Raw genomic sequence first — 24,355 nt, 5'->3', positions numbered from 1 at the left:
ACATTTTTGCTACTCTCTTGGAAAAAGAAACAAAAGACATTGAAAATTGATACCCACTATACAGCTGCCCAATAAGCACACAGTTATAGTATTTCAAAAAAAACTCCTACCTCCTCAGCTTGATGTACAAGTTTAAAAAGTTTCCAACAAGCGTAGTTACGAAGCAAATGCCACAAATAGAAAACACAGGGACACTGTGAGAATAGATGCCACGTACCCAAGATATTCAAAATGCGTAAGAAATATACTCACTCCAAGAGAAGTACAGTTAGCCCTTTGCCAAAGGAAGCGAACAGCTGTCAGATAAAAGTGACCCCCTTAAATGAATAGCCCACATTAATAATGCCTCGACTACTACCTGGACATTTACCACGTCTGCAGGAAATGCATGAAGCTGGAATCCCCATTCATTAACAAGTTCCAATTGGCTGCACTCTGAAAGCAATGCAGTGTATAATTTGCACCAGAGGCACATGATTGGATACAACTCCTTATCAGTCTCTGAGAGGAGTCAAGTTCATTCATTGAGGGAAGGACTTGTGAAAGCCTTCTCAGAGTCACAGCCTTTTTAATTTATGCAGCCTGCTGTCAGCGTCCAATCATCTACCCAGGCATGAAAGTTAACCACAAGTCTTAATTCACTGGTGCCTGAAACTGTAAGTCAGAACTGTGCTTTATAGATAACCCTGACAGTTTATTTATTTATTTTTAAATATGTACGGTATTTGACTATGTCCATGTGCTCCTGAGAATCCAGGGCCTGTAACTAAAACACACTTACTCAAATTATAACTAGATAATTTATTTAATATAAAGTAATATTAGCAGTAATATTAGCAGCACAATCACATGCACCACAGCCAAAATCCCACTGCCCACCATCACCTTGAATATGGGACCTCAAACTCAAAAAATAAGGTCTCGTGGCATTTTGTGGAAATATTATCCTACTGTTCAGAAGAACTGAGTTTTATGGTTGTAGAAGAGAAACTATTTCTCTCCCTTATCCATGCCCTTGCTATACATTCCAGGCAAATAGCTGGCATCTTCAAACGGGGCTCTTAACCATTTCTGCAGATCAAAGCAAGACAGGATTTGCCAACCTGTTGCCTTCCAGATGTTTTGGACTAGAACTTTCACCAGTCCCAGTCAGCATGTGCCGGCTGAGGTTGCTGGGGAGATGCAGCCCAAAACAACTGGAGAGCAACAGCTTGACAAATATGAAATAGGGAAGGAGACAATCTATAAGGCCCAATGTGCAATGCTGGTAATTTGCATATCCAGATGTCTGGGAAGAAGTCCGTGGGAAAGTGCCAGAGTGCTGCAGGCCAACTGCAATTCCCTGGCGTGTGCACCCTCCTTTCATGTTTTATTGAAGTACACAATGGCAAAACGATAAACTCTGAAGTGTGTTTGACTCAGACAGTTTCTAGAATTATGCCTGGAAGGCCACAGCAAGACAAGGCAGAGTGCTTTGCCTCCCACTACCTAACATACTCAACGAGGCCTACTTCCAGATAAATATGGACGTGAGACCTGCAGGTCAACAGTACTGCCAGAGACTTGAGAGAGTCACACCTCCGCTAGTAGTAGTAGTATTAGTAGTAATAATAATAATAATTTATTATTTATACCCCGCCTATCTGGCTGGGCTTCCCCAGCCACTCTGGGCGGCTTCCAAAAAAATATTAAAATACTGTAATACATCAAACATTAAAAGCTTCCCTAAACAGGGCTGCCTTCAGATGTCTTCTAAAAATCTGGTAGTTGTTGTTCTCTTTGACATCTGGTGGGAGGGCGTTCCACAGGGAGGGTGCCACTACCGAGAAGGCCCTCTGCCTGGTTCCCTGTAACTTGGCTTCTCGCAGTGAGGGAACCGCCAGAAGGCCCTCGGTGCTGGACCTCAGTGTCAGGGTAGAACGATGGGGGTGGAGACGCTCCTTCAGATATACTGGACCGAGGCCGTTTAGGGCTTTAAAGGTCAGCACCAACGCTCTGAATTGTGCTCAGAAACGTACTGGGAGCCAATGTAGGTCTTTCAAGACCGGTGTTATATGGTCTCGGCGGCCGCTCCCAGTCACCAGTCTAGCTGCTGCATTCTGGATTAGTTGTAGTTTCCGGGTCACCTTCAAAGGTAGCCCCACGTAGAGCGCATTGCAGTAGTCCAAGCGGGAGATAACCAGAGCATGCACCACTCTGGCGAGGCAGTCTGCAGGCAGATAGGGTCTAAGCCTACATACCAGATGGAGCTGGTAAACAGCTGCCCTGGACACAGATTTGACCTGTGCCTCCATGGACAGCTGTGAGTCCAAAATGACTCCCAGGCTGCGCACCTGGTCCTTCAGGAGCACAGTTACCCCATTCAGGACCAGGGAATCCTCCACACTTGCCCGCCTCCTGTCCCCCCAAAACAGTACCATACTTCTGTCTCGTCAGGATTCAACCTCAATCTGTTAGCTGCCATCCATCCTCCAACTGCCTCCAGGCACTCACACAGGACATTCAGTAGTAGAGTTAGATGACCTGCAGCCCTCCAGAGGTTGCTGATGTCTGGCTCCCATCAGGCCCAGCCAACCTGTCCAACAGGCAGGGATGATGGGAGCCATATTCTGACAACATCTGAAAGGCCACAGGTTAGCTACCCTTGCTTTAAAAGGGCAATCCAGTTGCAAAGATATGGCCACCTAAATGTGTAGCTGTACCTTTGAAGCAGGTCCCAGAACAGAGTTTTAATTTTTAAAAAGGGGAGTATAATGAAGCATTGCCCTCTGGCCCTGGCTCTCACATCTTAAAAGATAAGGCGTGACTCCTAAGAACAGACTTGTGGCTTCTGAAGTCATGTGAAAGCAACCATAATTACTTAAACCACTTCTTCCCAGATCCTTCCCCCTCACAGGCTGCACAGCCTCTCTCCTGCCCTTTATATGAAAGGAGCTTCCTCAAATCCCAAACGGTGCCCATTTCAAGGCTCAAACAAGGTCGCGTCCTCCATTCCCACCTTACATTTGACCTCCACGTAACAGGCAAACCGCGATGTTGACTTTGGCAACTGTTGCGGTTCGCTTCTGACAGTTAGAAAAAGAAAGGGGAAAAAGCCCTCAGAGGCCCGCATGCACACGCCTTTATACCAACTTATTTTTGCTGCATAACAATAAAGACGCTTCGGCTAAGCTGGAAGATGCCAAAAAAGCACATTCCTTTTAAATCTCTTTCCCCAGCCCAAAAGAAAAAGCTTAGGAGACATGTGGTTTCTACATGCCTTACCTGCATGTTCTTTCTCAATCATTTTGTTGCAGGACAAACAGGCCAGGGACGGCCTGTCACAGTCAAACCAACAGATTGCTCACTCAGTGGTTTGGGGGTTTTTTGGGGTGAGGAACGTACCAAATACAGATAGGTAGCCGTGTTGGTCTTCTTCAGTGTATCTGAAGAAGTGTGCATGCACAGGAAAGCTCATACCAAGAACTAACTTAGTTGGTCTTTAAGGTGCTACTGGAAGGAAAAAAATTTTTTTTTTGTTTTGAACGTACCAAAGGTGACCTTCCCTCCTGTGCTAAACCCATTGAAACTCGGACCCAGAGGCGCCTCCTCGCGAGTAGCAGCCCCCTTCCCCCCCAAAAACCAGCCTTATTCTGCTCCTGTCTGTGCCACTCTTAACCAGAACGGGCAAAATGGGAAGCAGCTGCTGCTGCTGCTACTGCTGCTTTCATCCCCCTCGCCTCCCTCTTTTCTCCTTAACTTCAGCGGGCCTAGAATAGCAACAGTTCTGCTACTCCCCGTTGCCAAAGTTGCGCTTTGTGCGTGGAGGGAAAGCGGCGGGTTTAACCCTTTGCGGGGAAGCCTGCTCTCATTTCATTTTAAAGCACATCAAGATAGATCAGTCATGCCCACCTCCTCGCAGTCTCCGCTTTTCTTTCTCCCCCAACCGCGATGGATGACGAGGAGGGCAGATGCCAGAAGCGCAAAAAGCGTGGCACAACAAGCCGCGCGGGAGATGCGATCGGGGGCAGGGGTGGGCAGGGGGCAGAAAGTGTTTCCAAGCCTCAGCCCCCGCCCAAAAAGCAATCGCGGCGAGCGACGACCGTGAATGAACCGACACCGCCCCCCCCAAAAAAAACCCCCACACAGACACCGAGCAAGCCCTAGGGCGCGCCGAGAAGAAAGGAGGAAGAAGCGCCGAGCGGAGGAAGAGAAGGAAGAAGAGGAGACAACAGCTCGCTACCTACCTCCCGCCCTTTGCGCCCTGCTGCCCGCTCCGGCCCCGCTTGTCTCTTTTTTGCAAATCTATGCAATATTGCGCTTGACCTTCCCGGCTCGCCGGAGCCGCCGGCGCGAGACGGGAAGAAGAGCGGAGAGCAGCAGAGCCGGCGCGAGGCCCCAGCCAAGTGGGCGGGGCTCGAGCCGCCCGCAGTCCAGAAACTGGACGGGGATGGAAGCAGAGAAGAGAAGAGAGAGACCCTGTCTGGGCAGAGGCGAGGTCACGTGGCGGGGAGCCGCGCTCACCTCTTGCGAAAGAGAGGGGGCGGCAGAGGGTCTTTCGCCAACGCGTCACGCCGCCGCCGCCAAGCTCCCCGAGTGCGCATGGGCGCGCGCCCCTGGGGCTTATTTCATTTTATTTTTGCAGCGCGCGGAGAGGGGCTTGCTTTCAATTGAGGGTTTAACTGCGCCGGCGGCTTGTCGTTTCCTTCAGCAGGACACCTTGGGGAGACTGAAAGGCTGAGGAGTAAACCCTACGCAAAAATCCTCCCCAGTGGAGTCCCTAAGACAGTTGGATGGCGCCTTGTGTTGTACTCCTCCTTCTGGCAGCTCCTGTAGGCTCCATAGGAGCCAACTCCTAGGGGTTGAGTCCCTTCAACGCCCCAATAAAATATTTGAGGGGACTAGACTCCCCCAAAAAGTTGGTGGGCATTGCCATTCTAATAGGGTGCGTAAGCCGTGTCTTGTGATCGATTATGTGGGTTGGGGCTTACCTACACACACACCCCCACTTGAATAAAATATACCTCTCCCCACTATATTTTATTCAAGTTGGCAGGGAGGGTAGGTACACACATAATAGACACTTGCCAAAAGAATCTTTCTCATTAAGGAAATAAAAATGTAGAAGCACCAGTCCCAATACAGATCCTTGGGGAAAGCAATTTCTTAGATCCCTCTGTTCTGGCAATTGTCAAATCATTATTGCTACTCTTTAACCAGTTTCCTACTCTTTAACAAGTTACTAATCTGCACAAAACTCATCTGGAAGCAGTGGCCTAATTGCTTCCATAGTTTACCCCAGAGCATAGCTTCAGTCCAGAAATAAACGTTTGAGAAATAAAAATGTGAAGTTACCAAGCTGCTAGTTCTAGCATTCGTAAATTACAGTGATTAATAAAACACTGAAAGAGTTTGGACCTTCCTTAGGCTGCTTTTGTAAAGAATGTCTTATTAATCTGGAATCTTACAATGGCCAGCTCTGAAAGGGTGAGCCAAGGGCTACTGTTGAAACTCCTGCTTGTGCCAGATGAGCAAGCAATCCCAAGTTGCCAATTTTTCTAAGCACACATTCTTCCTAATGAGTCTTGTCAACACCAGGGGGTCATCATCCCAAACAAGCATGCACTGGAATGAAGCCTTCTCTTCCTAATTATTTTTATATGAGAACTTTGAAACTTTAAGAACTGGTACCTAGGCTTGTTTCTTTCCATCCTCCCTTCTCACTTTTTGTGGCATGTATTTTAGATTGTAAGCCTGTGACCCTACACAAGTTGTCCATCAGCCAGTCCTGACTTTTGCAATATGAATACATGTTGACACCATTCTCAAACCATTGTACATGCTTACTACAAGATGACAGGGAGTGCAGTCCTGTGGACACTTTCTGGGAGAAAGCCCCATTTAGCATAGTGTGACTTGACATAAGGGAACATAATAATACAATCATGCTGACTGGCTGCAATCCTATGCATGCTTTTCAGGGAGTAAGGCCCATTGAACCAAGTGGGATTCAGTCCCAAGGTGGTGCCATTTTCTTTTACATAGTTAAGAGCAGTGCTATTTCTCTAGAATAAAGGGTGCCGGAACTCACCATGAACACCTCTATCATTCTTTTAGAATAGCAAGGGTGCCCACCTGAGAGGTGCCACAACTGAGTTCCAGTGAATTCTGGCTGGGGGAAAAAGCATGGTGCACTCATCATTCTTACTGCATAGGGTTGCCATATTTCAAAAAGTAAAATAGTGATTATTATTTTTTAGCTTTTGGAGCTGTTTCCGCTGCTTTTTCCATCACGTTGCCGTACATCCAGGTTTTCCCTGACCTTTTGCCAATTCGGCAAAATCCCCGCCCGCCTCCCCCACGCCATTTCTACACCTGAAAAGCAGGACATGTCAGGAATTTTTCTGACGTATGGCAATCCTATTAAACGACAATACAAAAAATAAAATAAAAAAGAGTGGCCTGGTTTAGCCAGGTATAGTCAATTAAATACGGCCGCTTGAAGGGATTAGTTTCATTCTACACTGAATTTGTGTGAGCGAGAGCACACCTATTTGTGTGTGAGAGAGAAGGCCCAAATCAAGGATGTGAAACCTAGGAGGGAGCTTTCCCCAGATATTGGACTACAACTCCCATCAGCCTCAGCCAGCATGGCCAATGCTTATGCCTTATGGGCGTTGTAGTCCAACATCTAGGGAGGGGGGACATCCCCAATAAGGTTCCCGGCTTTATGTCCACTAGCAAAGCACGTAAACAGATTTCGCTCTCTGGGGTGGAAGCTTGTCTGGGAGGTAACAACACTTCGTGCATTTGACAGGGGCGGACTGCACCCCAGAACAGCTTTATGCCACCACAATAGGAAGGCGATTTAGGGGCCCTGGAGGCTCTCTCTGTCTCTCCACAAGTGGGGTCCCGTTAGGCCCCGCGCGTTGCCATGGCGACGCGGGAGCGAGGGGAGGCCTCCGGGGCGCTGCGAGGCGCTGTGAGCCGAACCGGGGAAACGCAACAAGCGTCCCTGACTGAGCGCGAGAGGGGGGCGTGTGTGTGTCTCGTTCGTCTTTGGTGGCTGGCGGTGTGTGGGGATTTCACCCCCACCCCGCTCCGCCTGACGAGGAAGAGCGAGCGGCGGCAGCAGGAGGAGGAGGAACCGAAAGTGCAAGGGCTTCGGAGCAAGGGGAGGAAGCGGGTGTCGGGGCGGGCGCCGGCCGCTTGCGGGCCGAGGAGGACTCGGGTGGTTTCCCCCATGAGGAAGAGGCGGGCCTGAGGAGGCCGACATGTCCGACAACGGCTTCGACCGGGCTCCCGGTGCGGGTCGAGGCCGAGGGGGTGGGGCTCCTACGGCTCCAGAGAGCGGAGCCCGCTTGGGGATGAGCGGAGGCGGAGGAGGCACCAGCAGCAGCAGCGGCGGCGGCGGAAGAGGCTTCGGGGCTCCGTCGCAGCAGCTCCTCAAGCAGGGCTTCGCGCACCACCAGGAACCCCTCCGGCCGCCCAAGACGGCGCCCCCGGGGGCCGGCGCCGCCGCAGGTATGTGGCCCGCCGCCGCCCTCCCCTCCCACTTTCGTGTTTATATTATTATTATTATTATTATTATTATTATTATTATTATTATTAGGAAGTGGAAATGGGGTGGCCGACCTCCCCGCATAGCCTTGGCCCGTCGTCGGGAACCTCCTTCCTCGCAGTCGTAGCTGAGCAAGAGAACATAGGAGCCAACTCCTAGGGGCCGGGAGGTCTTTTTTGCCCTCCCCCCAAACAATAAAATATTTGAGGGGTTTCCCCCCAAGTTTATGGGCATTGCCATTCCAAGGGTGTGCGTGCACTGCGTAATGTCATCGATTATGCGGGGCGGGGCTTACCTGCCCCCCCCCATATTTATTTCAAGTTGGCACCCCTGGCAGAAAGTGTGCAAACCTGGCTGGCGTGGGGGAATTGTGTGGTTCCCCCCTCCCTCTCTTCCATGGGGCTATGCAGGGGTGCCTTTGGAGGGAGATTGTGTGTGTGTGTGTGTTTTGGGGATGGAGGAGTGGATGGGAGAGGCGGATAGAAACCAACAAGGTACATTTCAACACAGCCCTGTATCTTGGTGTCTAGCGTCATGCACCGCTATTCCTCAAGAGCACCTCTATTTCTGGCCGGCTCCGCATACTGGGTGACTATATTTATTTGCGTCGGCGGCCCTGCTGTAGTAATTATATCACTGGGCTGTGTTGAAATGCGCCCTGCTGGTGTTTCTATCTCTCTCATCCACTCCTCCACCAATGTTTTTGCCATTTCATCCCGAATAGATGCAGAGACGGCCCTTTGAACTTCGGCGAATTGAAGCCTGCAGTCCTTTGCAGATTTTCTTTGGGAATAAACCCCCTTTTGGCCATGATGGAGTTAGGTCCCTCATAGGGTAGAGCCATTATTTTACTTCCGGAAATTTCTTTGGTTATTGGAATGGCACCTCTGCTGTCCTGATTTAAATTCTCTGGGTGGGGACGAAGAATGGGATTAGGATTATTATGTTACCAAGGGCTAGGTGCACTTTTAAAAAAAGATTGGGATGGTGTTTCATCTTCCCTGCATGCCCCTTCCTCTCTGTAGACTGCCCTTGAATGCAGTCTGAAATAGATATGTATGGTTACAAACAATGTGTCGATTTATATTTGTGCAAGTTTGCTAGTGTGTAGTGCAGTATATATAATTTGACCTTCCCATTCCATTAATTAGAAATCTGGTCCATATATGTTTCTCACTGGGTAGTAAGATGGTACTGCTGATTAGAGAGGAATAAAAAGGTAAAGGTAAAGGACCCCTGACAGTTAAGTCCAGTCGCAAGTGACTCTGGGGTTGCAGCGCTCATCTTGCCTTACTGGTCAAGGGAGCCAACATTTGTCTGCAGACTGTTTTTCCAGGTCATGTGGCCAGCATGACTAAGCTGCTTCTGGCAAAACAAGAGCAGTGCGCGGAAACGCCGTTTACCTTCCCGCTGGAGCGGTACCTATTTATGTACTTGCACGTTTGACGTGCTTTCAAACTGCTAGGTTGGCAGGAGCTAGGACCGAGCAATGGGAGCTCACCCCATCGTGGGAATTCGAACCACCGACCACAGCGCCACCCACATCCCATAGTGAGGAAAAGGGCAGGGTAAAATAAGAGCTTGTGTGTGGTTGTTTTTCTTAAGGTCATTTTCCTATCTGAAGTCTAGCCTCACTAATTTGAAAGCAAGTTCTTGTGAATTAATACAGATTCTTTTTAAGTATATACACTCAGGATTGGGATAGATAGCAGCCCAGTCCTAAACATGATCATTTAGAGTAAATTCTGCATAGTTCAGTTTAGTTGTGCATAGGGTTGCATTGAACTCAGTGAAACTTGCATTAAAGTACCGTATTTTTTTGCCCTATAAGACTCACTTTTTCTCTCCTAAAAAGTAAGGGGAAATGTGTGTGCGTCTTATGGAGTGAATGCAGGCTGCGCAGCTATCCCAGAAGCCAGAACAGCAAGAGGGATTACTGCTTTCACTGTGCAGCGATCCCTCTTGCTGTTCTGGCTTCTGGGATTCAGAATATTTTTTTCTTGTTTTCCTCCTCCAAAAACTAGGTGCGTCTTGTAGTCTGGTGCGTCTTATAGAGCGAAAAATACGGTAGGCATGTTTAGGAGATTACGGTAAAAATGTCTTTGAACTCTTCATGGAGCTTTTGTGCCCATGTGGAAAAGGGCTGTCATGAAACTCAACCAACATTTTAGCCAGTGTTAATTTTGATTACTGATTCAAAATGTAAAAAGCAACTAGTCATATGGGAAGATGCAAGAAGGCTGACATCCTGAAACATGAGGATTCAGCAGTAAATTTGACTGAAATCTGTAGTTGCTTCTAAGGAAGTTTCTTGTGTATTTTTATTTTTACCACTCTTCAATTTAAAATGTTCAGGGCGATTATATAGGGCTTAGACTTTAAAACTGTGCAAGGTGGCAAGATTCCCACATCTTGTGTACTGCATTTAAAAGAAGTTGTTGCCTTTGAGGAAGCAGCTACACAGTAAATTAGGAAAGCAGAATATGTCATCAGCTGTAAATAAGTGCGTCGCCTGCCTTAACCCTAAAATTTAGGACAGACAACATGTTCATTAAAAAGCTTAGTTTGTAAACTTCTTGAGACAGAGTTGCTTATGCCTACCACCCATAACATAGAATATACATTGATGATACAATATACTTAATTACCTGTATGGGTTTAATCCAGTTGGTGCCCTTGATTCAGCAGGAGTTATCTGGTAACAGAGAGGAGGTGATTTTTGCTGATCTGTCATATCCTTTTGAGTCTCTGACACCCTTAAAATCTGCTGCCGGGGGGGGGGGGCGGGGGGGAGGAGTTTAAGGGACATTCCAGAACATGTTTCTGGAGATTGCAGGGGACAGGGAAATGAGCTGAAATCTCCTCTCCTCTGTTTGCTGACACCTTTGCTGGAGCAACAGCAACAGGAGGACCAATTGGATTCTACCCTATGAATTAAAATGCCGCCTTAAATACAATTAAATACATTTCTCCACCAACAGAAAGACTGACACATGTCTGCTATTTTGTCTGAAATGTGGCAAAAAGGCTTTATACTTAATAAATACCTTAAATTTTCAATATTTTTCCTCTTATACATGTCTAGGAAAAAGGTTTATGTTTTGGTAATGCAAAACTTTGCTTTATTCTGTGTAATCTTCAGTGCATAGGAATTATTTGTAATTTGTAAGGGGTGCACAAGAAGCTGTCATGGTAAGACCTGTTGACTTAAGGAGCGTGAGATACATAAATATATACACACACACAAACAAGAATCTTTATTTACGTTCTGAGGCAAAGCTATGTGTAAGATTCCAGATTCAAGCTCTGTTTGAATTGAAAGAACAGGGACAGTCTAATGTCTTCGATATCTAATGCCAATTAATTCAGGTTTTTTTAACAGTTACATTCCCCAATTATACCTTTAAAAAAATATATGTGATTATTTTATATTCAGTTTTTATTTTTAAAAATGCATCCCAGAACTTCTTTGAAATGCATTCTAGTGGCTAGGGAATACATAGGTTATAGTAAAATCTTCTGTGTGATCCAAGAGAGCTATGGTGGGTTACCAGATAATGACACTCCAGTCTTAATAACTAGCTAAAATCTAGGCAATAACAGATTGACTGAGTGGGGGACTTGTTCAGATCCCCATTTCAATACCACTTAATAGACAATCAATCATCAGTAGTGTAGACTCAAATGTTTATTGATTTTGTTTCTCTGTTCACAAACTTCCTACACTAGGGGTTTCCTGACTGGTCTGTGGACCACCAGTGATTCACAAGCTTCATTCAGGTGGTCTCCACTATGTCAGCATTAAATATTCATATTGATTTGTAATTGTATTTTATTGCTTCTTTTATTTCTTGTGGTGTAGTATTGTATTACAGTTTGAAGTCTCACACACACCATTTAGGATTGCGGGCTTCAACTATTAATGATTGATTGGACTTTGAGTGGGTTCTTTTTCTTTTTTTCTTTCTCTTTGAGATTAAATCTTCTCTGAATTTCAAACCCACCCACCCAACCCCACCCCACCCCGCATTTTTCCTCATGTCATGTCTTTTTAGATGATGAGCCAGTAGGCAGGGACATTTTTCTGCTAAAGGGCAGGGTATAAATTTTATTCTCACATTTGGGGTTTTCCTGATGTGGTATGATGCAGCTCTTTATAACTTTATGAACACCATGTATATTAACAGCCACCTATACGCCTGTGGCAAGAACTGTGTCTAAATTGCATATCTTCTCTAGTAAAGGAATAAAGCCATCTCTCAGCTGTCATAGAACTGCCTTGTGTTTAAGAGACTGCACTACAATGATAGTAAAGTCTTTTAATTCTTCCTGTCTTTAAAACTGAGCTTAGTTTCCTTTTTCCATGGTTGACCCTGACAAAAGTGATTTATTTAAGTGCTAGTGGTTGCATAATGTCAATAGTGAGAAAAAGAAACAATGAGCAGAAGAGCAGGGATGCCAACAAGATTTTGGGCGCCCAGTACACTGTTGGGGGGTATTTTAAATGACTTCTGGTTGAAACATGCAAACTCAGTTTCTTCATATTTTAAATTTTCAGAACAGGCAAGAGCTACATCTTTACCAGAAAAAAATAGTTCTAAATCAGGAATGGCTAAACCTCAGGTGGTTGTGGCTCCAGTGGTAATATCAAAGCTTTCTGTGAATGCACCTGAATTTTACCCCTCAGGATATACCCCTAATCTTACAGTAAGTATTTAGCCTCCTCTCTCTTCCATTTCCAAGCAAGTGAGGCCCATGTGAACATTCTGCTAGACTTGTTAATCTTCTTTGAAAGAAATGACTTTGATCTTGGAAGCTGAAAATTCCATCCCATAATTTCTCTTGCTGTTTTAGCGATCCTTAAACACCAAATGGTTAAAGATGAAGAAATCTCCCACCCATAGACACTTCAGTGCTGCCCTTTGTCTGCAACTTTTGATTTGTCTAATATTAGGTCAGCTACGCAATCTGTACACAACATTTTCAGTTTGCTGAAATTTTGAGAATGCCTTAGGGACTGCTTGAAAAAGTTTGCTCTTGAATGACATGGGCTTTTGTGGATAAAGCCTTCTAATAGGCCCTGGCTATTTAAAAATATATGTATTAGTAGTGTGTATATGTAAAAGTATACAGTTCACTAATATCTAGCTGACTGATCTGAGAGGACAGCCTCTCCCTATTTTTTGATTGTGTGCCAGTATTGCACACAGCACGTTATTAATATTATTAAGAGTGCTAGTATACTTGACTTCAAATACCCTTCCATAAAACTAAGTATCTTTTGCTATCATGTAACACATGGGTTGCCATTGTGGATTTGGGGAGGCCTATAAGTTGGAAGGGGAGGCGGAAAGTCCATTTATATACTGTGTCTGATCTGTATGAAAAAATCAGCTTGCTTGCTTTTTTACAGTAGCATCTCTGAACAGCAACAATGTTTACATTTTATATATGCACATAATAATTACAAAATGAATAAATGTAGAAGATTTTAGTTGAGGAAAAACATGCATGTGTGTGTATACACACAAACAAATTCCAATGCCATTGCAACTACCTAGCTGAAACAGCTCCTGTTGAGTGAATTGGGTATCCTGTGCCTGTGACATGTTATTATATATTATTTTACAGTAGCTATAATTTAGCTGTAATTCACCAACAGCAAGTATTCATGGTGTGTGGACAGGACATCATGGCTCACCACAACAAGATTGTTAACAAGGCCCCCTAGTAGAACTTTATGCCCAGTTTAAGACTGTTCCAGGGTTGTGTGTTTTTTAAACTTCAGATTGCTTTATTTATTTTGCCTTCCGCTATTATTGGTAAATATAAGTTGTTGAAGCCATTTGAATGAGAACTGATAATAAGTTTAATTCCAAAGCTGACTATAATCGCTTTTAGGAATCTTCTTTGGAAGATGATTGTGATGGATTTCCAACTCTAACAGAATATGTGCAGGACTTTCTCAACCACCTTGCAGAACAGCCGGCTTGTTTTGAAACTGAAAGAGCACATTTTTCAGAAACTGTAAATGCTTGTGTCACTACAGATGAAGCATTACAAGAACTTGTTGAGCTCATATACCAACAGGTAGAGTGTGTGTGTGTATATATATGTCATGTTTGATGGACAGGTTGCATAATATATATAGAATACCTACATGAATTTCTAATCTCACAGAAACATGGGATACATCATGTTTGCTTTTATTAAAATAAAATAAAAGATTGAGCCATTAGGAGCCTTTGAAGATCTGGATGTTAATTGTTTACACTAGAGAGGAAGCTTTTCATTCAATTGTAGATTTGGAAGGGACCTCAAAGGTCAGCTACTCCAACCCCCCACAATGCAGGAATCTCAGCTAAAGCATCCATGACAGATTACTATCCAACCTTTACTTAAAAACCTCAAATGAAGTAAAGTTCACCACCTCCCGAGTGAGACTGTTCCACAGAGCCGGCTGCAGGGGAACAGCCTCTGTTTGAGAGGAGGAGGGGCTGGCTGCACCTGAATCCCCTCAGAGCAGGAAGAAGAGCCAGGTACTGGGGCAATATCATCCCAGCAGGAGGCGGGGCAAAAAGTGGAGGGTGTCCTGCTGGTGCAGACAGCGTCATCCATTGGGGCCAACTGGTTCATCCAGTGAAGACTGAGCTAGGAGAGCTCGGACTGCAGCTTCTGTGTAATTACTAAAGAAATCTAAGCGTAATTAACCTGTCAGCCTGCCACATCTTGTGTAAGAGAGACATTGTAAAACCCAACAGAATCTTCTTTCTTGCAACTTGAAGCCATTGGTTCAAGTCCTGCCCTCCAGAGCAGGAGAAAACAATCTTGTTCCATCTTCCATGTGACATCCCTTTAGATACTTGAAGATGCCTCTCATATCTCCTCTCTGTCTCCTCTTGTTCAAGCTAAACATAACCAGTTCTCTCAACCGTTCCTCATAGGGCTTGGTTTCCAGACCCTTGATCATCTGGGTTGCCCTCTTCTGCACACATTCCAGCTTGTCAGTAACCTTAAATTGTGGTGTCTAGAACTGGGGACAGTATTCCAGGTGTGGACTGACAGGGGCAGAATAGAGCAGGACCATGACTTCCCTTGATTGCGACACTATACTTCTTTTGATGCAGCCTAGAAGAGTGTTTGCTTTTTTGCAGCTGCATCACACTGTTGACTCATGTTAAGCTTGTTGTAAACTAAGACCTCTATATCCTTTTCACATTTACTACTGGCAATCTAGGTCTCCTCCATCTTATGTTTGTGCACCTGATTATTCCTGCCTTAGTGTAGAACCTTACATTTGTCTCTATAAAAATTCATTTTGTTAATTTGGGCCCAATTCTCCAATCTGTTAAAGTCATTCTGAATTCTGATTCTATCTTCTGCAGCATTAGCTAACCCTCCCAGCTTGGTTTCATCTGCAAATTTGATGAGCATCCCTTCGATTCCTTCACTCAAATCGTTTATAAAGACATTGAGCAATTATGGACCCTGCTGTACCTCACTTGTCACTTTTTTTCAGGATGATGAGAAACCACTTGTGATCACTCTTGTGGTTCGGTCAGTCAACCAGCTACAAATCCACCTAAGAGTTACCTTGTCCAGCACACATTTTACCAGCTTCTCCACAAGAAGATAATGGGGGACTTTGTGAAAAGCCTTTCTGAAATCAAGATAAGACTACATCCACAGCATTCCCCTGATCCACCAAGCTTGAAACTCCTATCAGAAAAAGAAATGAGATTCATCAGGCATGGCTTATTATTGAGAAACCCATGTTGGGTCTTAGTTATCACAGCATCCTCTTCTTAGTGCTCACAGACTGACCATTTAATTATCTGTTCTAGGACCTTTCTTGCTATCAATGTCAAGCTGACAGTAGTTGGTAGTTGTCTGTACCTGACCTATTCTCCAAGTATTCTCAAAGATTAAAGACAAAGGCTCAGAGATTACACCTGCAAGTTCCTTTAGTATACTTCAGTGCAGCTCATCAGGCCCTGGAGATTTCAAGTAGCTGGGTATTCCCTTGCCACTTTTTCCTATATTGAGCTGCAGCTCTCTCCTTGCATCATTTATACTGTTATTACCAGGCTGGACACTGCTTTCATTTTGGGAAAGAGGTTGAGCAGTTCCATCTTTTCTCTGTCACCCAATGACATTTGTTAATCATCTCCATGCTTGCTTGTTTTTCTTCTTGCCTTGAACATAGCTGAATAAACCTCTTTTGCAAGCCTAAGTTCATTCTGAGCTTTGACCCTCCTAACTTCCCTGCAACTGTTGCCTATTCATATATACTCTTCCTTTGTGATTTCCCCTTCCATTTCTTATACATGCCCTTCTTACATCTAAGCTCATCTGTGAGCTCCTTATGCAACCCCACTGGTTTCTTTAGATACTTCCACTTTTCTTGTTGGAACTGTCTGTGTTTTGTGCCTTCAGTATTTCACCTTTAAGAAACTGCCATTCGTCTTTGAATCTTTCTGACCATGGAATTTCACCCAGTAGTTCCTTAAGGCTTTTTTTAATCAAGCTTCTTAAAGTCCAGAGTGCATGTCTAACTACATTCAGCTTTCCCATGCCTCTGTACAATGAAACCCAAGAGACCATGATCACTTCCTTCCATGATTCCTAGTACTTTCACTTCATTGATCAGCTCTTATTTGATAGTGAGGACCAACTCCTTGCAATTTTGCCATGCAAGTTTAAAATAGTGACAGAAAGGTGTGTACCTTTGAGTAATGGGCTGCAGAATGATGATGCTCTCCCTTTTTTAAAAAGTCTATTATGAAGGAAACTTACATTCTGTGTTATAGCTTAGAAATATTGTTTAATCTTCACTGAATGTATTTTACAACACAAAGCCAATGGAAAGGGGTAACCAACTCTTATATCCAAAGTATTATTTTTTTTCCTTTTGGGGGGCAGTTCATTTGCTTTATGAAACCTTACTGCAGCCTACTTAAAATTCCAGGAAATGTTTTAAAAATAGAATATTAGTTCCAGTTTCAATGCTCTTAGTGTCATATTTCACTGAATAATAAGCTAAGGTCAGGGCACGTGTAAATGCCAATTCAGAAATCAAAGTTTAAGTAGGGCTTTTTAGATACGAAATAGGAAAATACCTTTTTGATCCCTTTTTTCACTTGCAACCTTCTCCAGTGTTTGTTTACTGAGATGTAAGGCCTTCTATGTTCAATATGGCCTACTCCAAAGGAAATACGTATTGCTTTCTGAGGCTACTTAATGTTATTTTTGCAATATCATTCCTTACTTCTGTTAGATGGCAATTGAAAAATGCAGTTCAAGCCATGGGCATTATGTACTTTTGTCTTACTAGCCATACATCCAAACCGGAAGATGACCCAATTAATTTTAAAGGCTGAATCTTTAAAGCGGAGCTTTCCAAACTTTTCATGTTGGTGACACACTTTTTAGACATGCATCATTTTGCAACACAGTAATTCAGTTTTACTAGCAAAACAGAGGTTAAACTAACCCCTTTCCAGCCCCGGGACGAGCGCAGGGAGCGTTTGCATGACACCTGCACACTGCAGCCGACACACTAACATGTCACGACACAGTTTGGAAAGCTCTGCTTTAAAGAGTGTCCACAACTTGAGATAGATATCTGCCACTTTGCTAACATTACAATGTATCCTGTAGTTGTTTTTATATTTCAAAATGCACTGGTTTTTGCATCTTTTTCTGCTCCTGGTATTGTATAAATTCAGCTAGGTAATATTTACTATCAAATGTTGAGGATGTAGAAGATGTCTTTCTGCCAAAAGCGAATTTGAAACCTCATGGAAGTTTTGAAAATGAGGACAGAGACCTTGAATTGAACTCTTTATCAATTAGAGGACTCAGTACAAAGATAACTCACAACTACTTTCTGAGATGGCTGTGAGTGGGAGGGTAGCAGGGTTGCAGCTGTGGGACTTAAGGGAAAAAGCAAGGAACTAAGTATTTCAAAGGCCAAAATTATACCAAGGGGGCACATGAGTATAAGAAAGGATGCATTTTAATAAATAAGAACTGAGTTAACGGACCCTTAGAGGAGGCCTAGCTGCTGGTGATTGTTGGGGCCTTTAAAAAACAGTCAGTGATTTCTGATTAGCTGACTATTGTTCTTTTCACGTTCTTGTGGAGGGGTCAAGGAAAATATTTTAAGTACAAGAAATCCACAGCATTTTGTAATTTTAATTCCAATTATTCTTTTGTTTGAAAGGCTACATCTGTTCCAAATTTTTCTTATATGGGAGCAAGGCTGTGCAATTATCTTTCTCATAATCTCACCATTAATCCGCAAAGTGGCAACTTTAGACAATTACTGCTTCACAGGTCAGTATCTGTATTTTTATGACACTAATCAGTCATGCTCAAAATTGGCTTGATTTTCTTGATTTTCTTCGCTACTTAAACATCTGATTCAAGAGATTGCCCAGTGGACTACCAGAACAATTTTATGTGTTGCATAATTATATTCTGCCCCTATACATCAGAGGCATTTTGGGATTTTTGCTTCATTTTGCTTCATTTCTTATCTCCACCTCTTTTCAAATGTTTTGGCTGGCATGTTCTAGTAAGTAAAACTTAGATTTTATAGTAATGAAGGAGAAGCTGCTGACAGTCAACCAGCCTTAATTTAGTCTGTGTATATTCTATATTCTCTCCGTGTTTCCAAGAGTCCCGGCTTTCATTTTTAATGCAAATTTCTAGCCTGCATAATTGCAGAAAGCAAACCACCTGAAATTTTTTTTAGATAAACAATCCATTGTTTTCCTCCCCCACCCAACCAAGAATACATTTGTGTGTGTATCTCTAAGTCTTCCCATGCTTATAAATAATACCATATATATAAACTTAACTGCAACTTGTATAACTTAGTGGGTAAAGAAGCTGGGTGCCTGTAGTGCTGAAGTTCAGCTTTTTTATTCTAACAAATGAAAAGTGATGAATATGCTTGGACATTCAGCTGGTATATTTTCTCTGGGTGGAATTCAGTGTTGCCCTATTACAAACGTTCCATCTGTGTAAGCGTTTCAGCATTCATTCACGGACACAGTTGGGATGGGTCTCTAGTACTCTGGGGAAGTTTTGCCTCTTCACAAATTTCTCTTTGACAACATCTCATTTTATATTGCATTATAGATCTCGGTGGAAGCTATTGACAATTGAGTTATTCCTAGCTGCATATCCCTTTCTTAATTACACCGGAGTGTAACTGAACCCAGAAATATATAGCTAAATATATGAAGGGTGCATTTAAGTTAATGGCAGTGATCTATTTGAGTAGTGAACAACCATACTGACGAAATGAAGCCTTGGATATGCAGTTGTTTCAATTATATGCCATCCCATTTTAATCTATCCTTTGCCTATTATTCCCCATTAATACTGGCTTTTAACTGCAGGTTTTAAATGTTTTTGTATGACTAGGACTGACTGACGTTGAGAATATTGCTGATTAAAACATGTCTTTTCTAGGTGTCGAAAAGAGTATGAAAATAGAGATGAAGCTGCCAAAGGAGATGAAGCTGCACGGAAAAGATTTCATGCATTTGTGCTATTTTTAGCTGAGCTTTATCTAAATCTAGAGGTAAAGGGATTTGGTTTTAAAAAAATCAGACTAGCGGTGAGAAAAGGATCTAAGCGTACATTTTGACTATAAGTCAAAAGTAGTAAAAATCTAAAAATAAGTATCATACCTTTAGCTTAGAATTCTCTTAATTATTGCATAATTTCAGTAAAATTATTATTTCTGTTAAAGTGTCCAAATCCTTGTTGAAACATCCAAGTGCCTTTTTGCTTACTTGCCAAAACATTGGATGGTGTGAACTATATATTCCTTAATGAGCAGTTGAGTAGAATTCTGCTACTATCCTTTATCACTTTATTTCCCTAAACAAAACTGCTATACACTCGTTTATTCTTAACATGAAGCATTTTATCCTGGTTAGAAAGAGCTCCCATAACCAAGTCACCATTGGTAAGATGGTCCCTGCTCTGAGGCTTACAGTATAAAGGAAAAAGGAAAAAGGATCGGAATGGCAGGGGCTTCAAGCAATATTTCCTAGTTAGTTCTTCTAATGACCATCTAGAATGGAAAGCGTTTGAGGCCAAGAGGATTCAAAAGTTGTTGGGTCCTTCAGCAGAACTGATGGAGAGACCTACATTCCCAGCTCTTTCCCTCTCATGTAGCCTGATGGAATGGCTGCTGTAGATGACAAGGTTTAGTCTAGTTTCATTGTAGACTGAAGTATTTTCTTTCTTTTCTAACCAAAACTGAGAGTTTAAGGGAATGGCCCAGAATATTCTTGAGGATTATTCAGACAGTAAAGTTAATCCAAAATTATTAGGTGATTAGGAATGCTAGCATGAATGTATCAATTTCTAAATACTTTATCTGCCAGCCAGCTTCCTAGAATTAGGCTTCTTAAGCCTAAGTAATGTAGTGCAATTGGCAAATAAAGTATTTAGTGTAGTTAAGTAGCATTGATTTCAACAAGCTATTATAAAAGGTGGCTTTAAATTTCCACTTAGCTATTCAAGTGTAAAAAATCATTATTCCTGATTTAGCAAGCAGGCAGAATATATATATTTGCAGAACAAAGTAGTCTTGCTGATTTTTAAAAGGGGGAGAAGACTTACTGATGCCGAAAAGAAACATAAAGAAATGGCTCCCCAAAGCCAGAAAAGAAAGGGGAGGGAGTGTGTTATTTAGCCACATTCTTAACAGGGAGGAAGGTGCAATGCTAAATTTTCAGAAAGAGACCCTCAGGTGGTTTAGCATAGTGCCGTCTCTGCTATTGGCCTTTCTTTGGTCTATGGGAGGAGCAGAGTGGTTTGTTGAAAAAGCAAAGGCAGTCTGCATCTACTCAGGGCATTTTTACTGTGTTCTTCTGGGCTAGTAAAAGTATTTTTTACTTGCTATCCCAGATATAATGTATAGACCCCTGATCATGGGCTTTGGGTTTATGGTTCTGTAAGCTGCTAGTTTTGTATAGGAAAATACAATTCCAGACACTTAGGTTTAAATGACTTGCAATACTTTTAATTTTGAAGTCATCAAACCAGTGGTTCCAAACTACACTAATTTTAATGGCATGTAAACATTCATATGTGCATTTTTATAGGTAAAAGGAACTAAAGGTCAGCTAACCCGAGCAGAGATTCTTCAGACTGGACTTCATGAATTACTGAACACCCTTTTCTCTAATCCTGTGGACAACAATTTAACCTGTGCGGTGAAACTACTGAAAGTATGATGTTTTCATTATTAAGAGTTGTTTTCTACATCATACTTGATCTAATCGGGGTGCCCAAACTTTTTTCAAAGAGAGCCAGATTTGATGATGATGATGTTGATGATTATACCCCGCCCATCTGGCTGGGTTTCCACAGCTTTCAACAAAATATTAAAATACAGTGGTCTGTTAAACATTAAAGGCTTCCCTAAACAGGGCTGCCTTCAGATGTCTTCTAAAAGTCTGGTGGTTGTTTTTCTCTTTGACATCTGGTGGGAGGGCGTTCTACAGGGCGGGTGCCACTACCGAGAAGGCCCTCTGCCTGGTTCCCTGTAACTTGGCTTCTTGCAGTGAAGGAACTGCCAGAAGGCCCTCAGCACTGGACCTCAGTGTGTGGGCAGAACGATGGGGGTGGAGACACTCCTTCAGGTATACTGGAATTCAGAATGTGATTAATCATAAAAATAGGTTTCAAGAGCATTCAACCAGTGGTGTGCAAAGCTTGGTGGTTTTATTATCTCCCCTACTATGGCGACTCTAACAGAAGAATAAAGAGATCTATGCATTAGGCTGTTACATATGTGTGGCATAATAAATACTGGAAGAACATCCAAGCAGTTTCTTGTTTCCATAGAAGGATATCCAAGTAGCTTAGATTTGCAGGGTGAGGGGTTTCGATGCTGCTTTTTTATTTTTATGCTGCTTTAAGAGTTTTAAATATTAAGCTTTTTAAATGCATTTAATCAATTAAATAATTAAAAAGTATTATGAAGGCCTTCATCACAGACCCAGTGCTTGCAGAAATGTCATTAACCTTAAAGTCACATTTTGAAAATGTCTTCTAATAGTATGTATTCTTTAGTTGACAGGCTCAGTACTAGAAGATGCATGGAAAGAAAAAGGAAAGACTTATATGAATGAAATGATACAGAAAATTGAAAATGTTGTCTTGGATGCAAATTGCAGCAGGTAGTGAGAAAATCATTGCTTCCTAGCTTTCCATTTGGGATGATTACTGTTCTTTGCCATCTCTTAAGGTGGAACAGCTTTTAAAGCTTTCTGATCATTACTGTAGTTAAGAATTGTTGTTGTGGTATCTTTAATACAACTTGTGCTGAAATTTCTGACATGGTTTAAGTCATACTGCTTTCAAATAGATCAGTCTTTGGTAATCAATGGGTGGAATCCAACTGATGCCATTATGCTCACTGATATGCTTTTGATCCAGTAGATGCCTTCACTAATGGAAGGAGAGGGGAGGCAATTTTAGGCAATTCTCACTGCTGCCTGCATCATCCAGCACCCAAAAAAGGCACTCCCAGAGGAACAGTACATCAGCAAAAATAGCCTTCCCTTCTCTTCAGGGGTGTGATTGTGCTCACCAATGTCATGTTTGTGTTGACTGAATGAGAGTATTGACTTCAAATTCAAAGTTGAGATCTTCAGATGAAGAGTAGTATAAAATTTAATAAATATAGAAATGTAAATGATTACTTTCCAAATTAAATTGTCTTTGGCAATTAGTTAAAACATTGTTTTAAACTGAGTTCATGAGCAGCTGTGAATGAATGAGCAACAGGTATCAGTTTTTTTTTCCTCCCTTATGTTCTGATTGCAAGCAGTGAGTAAACTACTCCCTCGTGTTGGAAATGCAGTGAGTTTTATTATGTGCTTTCTTTTTACAGAGATGTAAAGCATATGCTTCTGAAACTTGTAGAACTACGGTCAAGTAACTGGGGAAGGGTGCATATAACTTCAACATACAGGGAAGCAACTCCAGAAAATGACCCTAATTACTTTATGGTAATGAATAGTTGTGTTTTCTCTTGCTTCAGATGCATTTATCAGACTATGTATAAAGTACTGATAAAATGTGGAAGTACTTACTGATAAAAACAATCATATTTTGATTTCAGAATGAACCAACATTTTACACATCTGAAGGTGTGCCTTTCACTGCAGCAGATCCAGGTATGTCAACAACTTGATGCGGGGGGGGGGGGCAGTTAGGTAGAAATTATCTGAGGAGCTCATGAAGTCTGATATTAAGGAAAACCTCTGTAAAAATGTACAGGCAACTCCCCTTTTAGGCGCGACCAATATATGCACCATCCTGCACACATGCACAGCACTGAACCCAGAAGTGACTTCACTGAAACATCACTAAAGGTGTGGGGCAGAATGGGGTTTTAGCAGGCTTTTTGAGTGGGTTTGCAATTTCATGCAAGCGCACAATGACCCCGAAAAAAACCTCTGCACAAATGGGAAGTTTCCTGTATTAACATTAAGTGGAATTCAACATTAAACAAGCTTGCCGCTTGACAGATGGAACAATCACCCCTTTCCTCTTCCCACATACTGTTCTGGGTGTTCTACACACACACACACACACACATCTGAGCCAGTTTAAGAAGGCCGGGGTGGGGGGAGTCCCATTGCTCAGGCAGAAGCCCTTGCACAGGGTTTCCACTAAAGGGGCTCTCTTAGTGAATCCCACCCATAGCTTTAATGTTAGTTATGGAAGGATTAGAGGGCACACCAGTCAGGAAGCTAAACAAGAGCTTTGTTATCACTCCCTCTCCAACAAGAACAGAACAGCAACAGGAAACCCTTGACTCTGGCCAGGTACCTAAACAGTAGCCCTGTTCAGGTGTTAACACCTGACTAGGGAATGGCAACATGAGTAGCGATAGTGCATTCCACCCTCAACCATGTAAGTGCCACCGCTAGCCTTCCCATGTTGAACAGGAAAGTCTGAAAGTGGTCAACTAAGTGTTCAACTGGACTTGCTTAGAAGCCCCCTGCAGATCTTCCTGCTCAACATGGGAAGGCTGGGAGTGAAACTGGAATGCAGAACCATTACAGCTTTTCTCATTTGTTAGTTAATTATTGGCAACAAATTATAGGATTGAAATAAAGTTTTTCCTCTGTGATTACTGTGAATCGAAGCCTTGTGGTATTCTACCCCTTTCTTGGTTCTTGCACCATTTTTCTTTCATGAGAGTGTAAATTTGTATCATTGCATCTGCTTGCTGAAGCAGCTTGTTAATTTCACCTAATCTTCTTAACCTTATGTTGATGGAATGGAGTGCAACAAAGTGATGTGCCTAAAATCTTGTAAGTGGTTCTCAAAACAGTATCAAATTTACACTGATCATGCTTTGCACATTTGTTGCTTAGATGCATCCAAACATTTATTTGTGTATTACTGACTGTACAGTTTTAATTATGGGTATAGTAAATGAACTAAACTTTGAAATGCAGCTTAATTTTTTAAATAAAAAAATTCTATCATAGATTATCAAGAGAAATACCAAGAACTCCTTGATAGACAAGATTTGTTTCATGAGTATGAGGAAAATGGAACAGACTTATCAGGAGCTGGAGATCCGTAAGTTCTTGTTTCAGTCTGACATTTTAATCTAGGCCTATCCTGTCTTCAGTTTGTTGTTTGAAATCCTGAATTAGGGCACCACTTTTCAAGACTGCTTTCATCAAAACTTGACCTTTTAAAAAAATCATCGTATAAACAATGAAGTTTCTAATGGGTATGCCTCACCTCTTGCAATTT

The 24,355-nt window shown here is 42.7% G+C and overlaps 2 protein-coding genes across 5 annotated transcripts in view; one reads left to right on the top strand and one right to left on the bottom strand.

The window, feature by feature from the left end:
• NNT (nicotinamide nucleotide transhydrogenase) overlaps positions 1-4,561 on the bottom strand; it is a 54,506-nt gene extending 49,945 nt beyond the window's left edge. For 2 of the 4 annotated variants that reach the window (XR_014539622.1, XM_083576039.1), the window contains exon 1: positions 4,227-4,483. The gene's annotated coding sequence lies outside the window, so the exon portion shown is untranslated. Of the gene's footprint in view, positions 1-3,891; positions 4,038-4,226; positions 4,484-4,503 lie in introns of those variants that run through there. The other 2 variants (XM_083576041.1, XM_083576040.1) reach the window with 2 other exon arrangements.
• A 2,376-nt stretch (positions 4,562-6,937) lies between these two features.
• The window catches only part of PAIP1 (poly(A) binding protein interacting protein 1), a 19,893-nt gene continuing 2,475 nt past the window's right edge, over positions 6,938-24,355 (top strand). Inside the window, exons 1-10 of the mRNA XM_083576201.1 lie at positions 6,938-7,503; positions 12,099-12,247; positions 13,442-13,630; positions 17,766-17,878; positions 19,025-19,136; positions 20,674-20,799; positions 21,647-21,753; positions 22,470-22,587; positions 22,701-22,755; positions 24,082-24,175. Coding sequence (XP_083432327.1) covers positions 7,254-7,503; positions 12,099-12,247; positions 13,442-13,630; positions 17,766-17,878; positions 19,025-19,136; positions 20,674-20,799; positions 21,647-21,753; positions 22,470-22,587; positions 22,701-22,755; positions 24,082-24,175 — 1,313 coding nt within the window. The 5' untranslated portion in view covers positions 6,938-7,253. The remainder of the gene's footprint in view (positions 7,504-12,098; positions 12,248-13,441; positions 13,631-17,765; positions 17,879-19,024; positions 19,137-20,673; positions 20,800-21,646; positions 21,754-22,469; positions 22,588-22,700; positions 22,756-24,081; positions 24,176-24,355) is intronic.

This window comes from Podarcis filfolensis (assembly GCF_964270895.1).
Source record: "Podarcis filfolensis genome assembly, chromosome: 11".
Lineage (NCBI taxonomy): Eukaryota > Metazoa > Chordata > Lepidosauria > Squamata > Lacertidae > Podarcis > Podarcis filfolensis.
The sequence above is the reverse complement of the archived record's forward strand: the minus strand, read 5'-3'. Positions and strand labels throughout refer to the sequence as shown.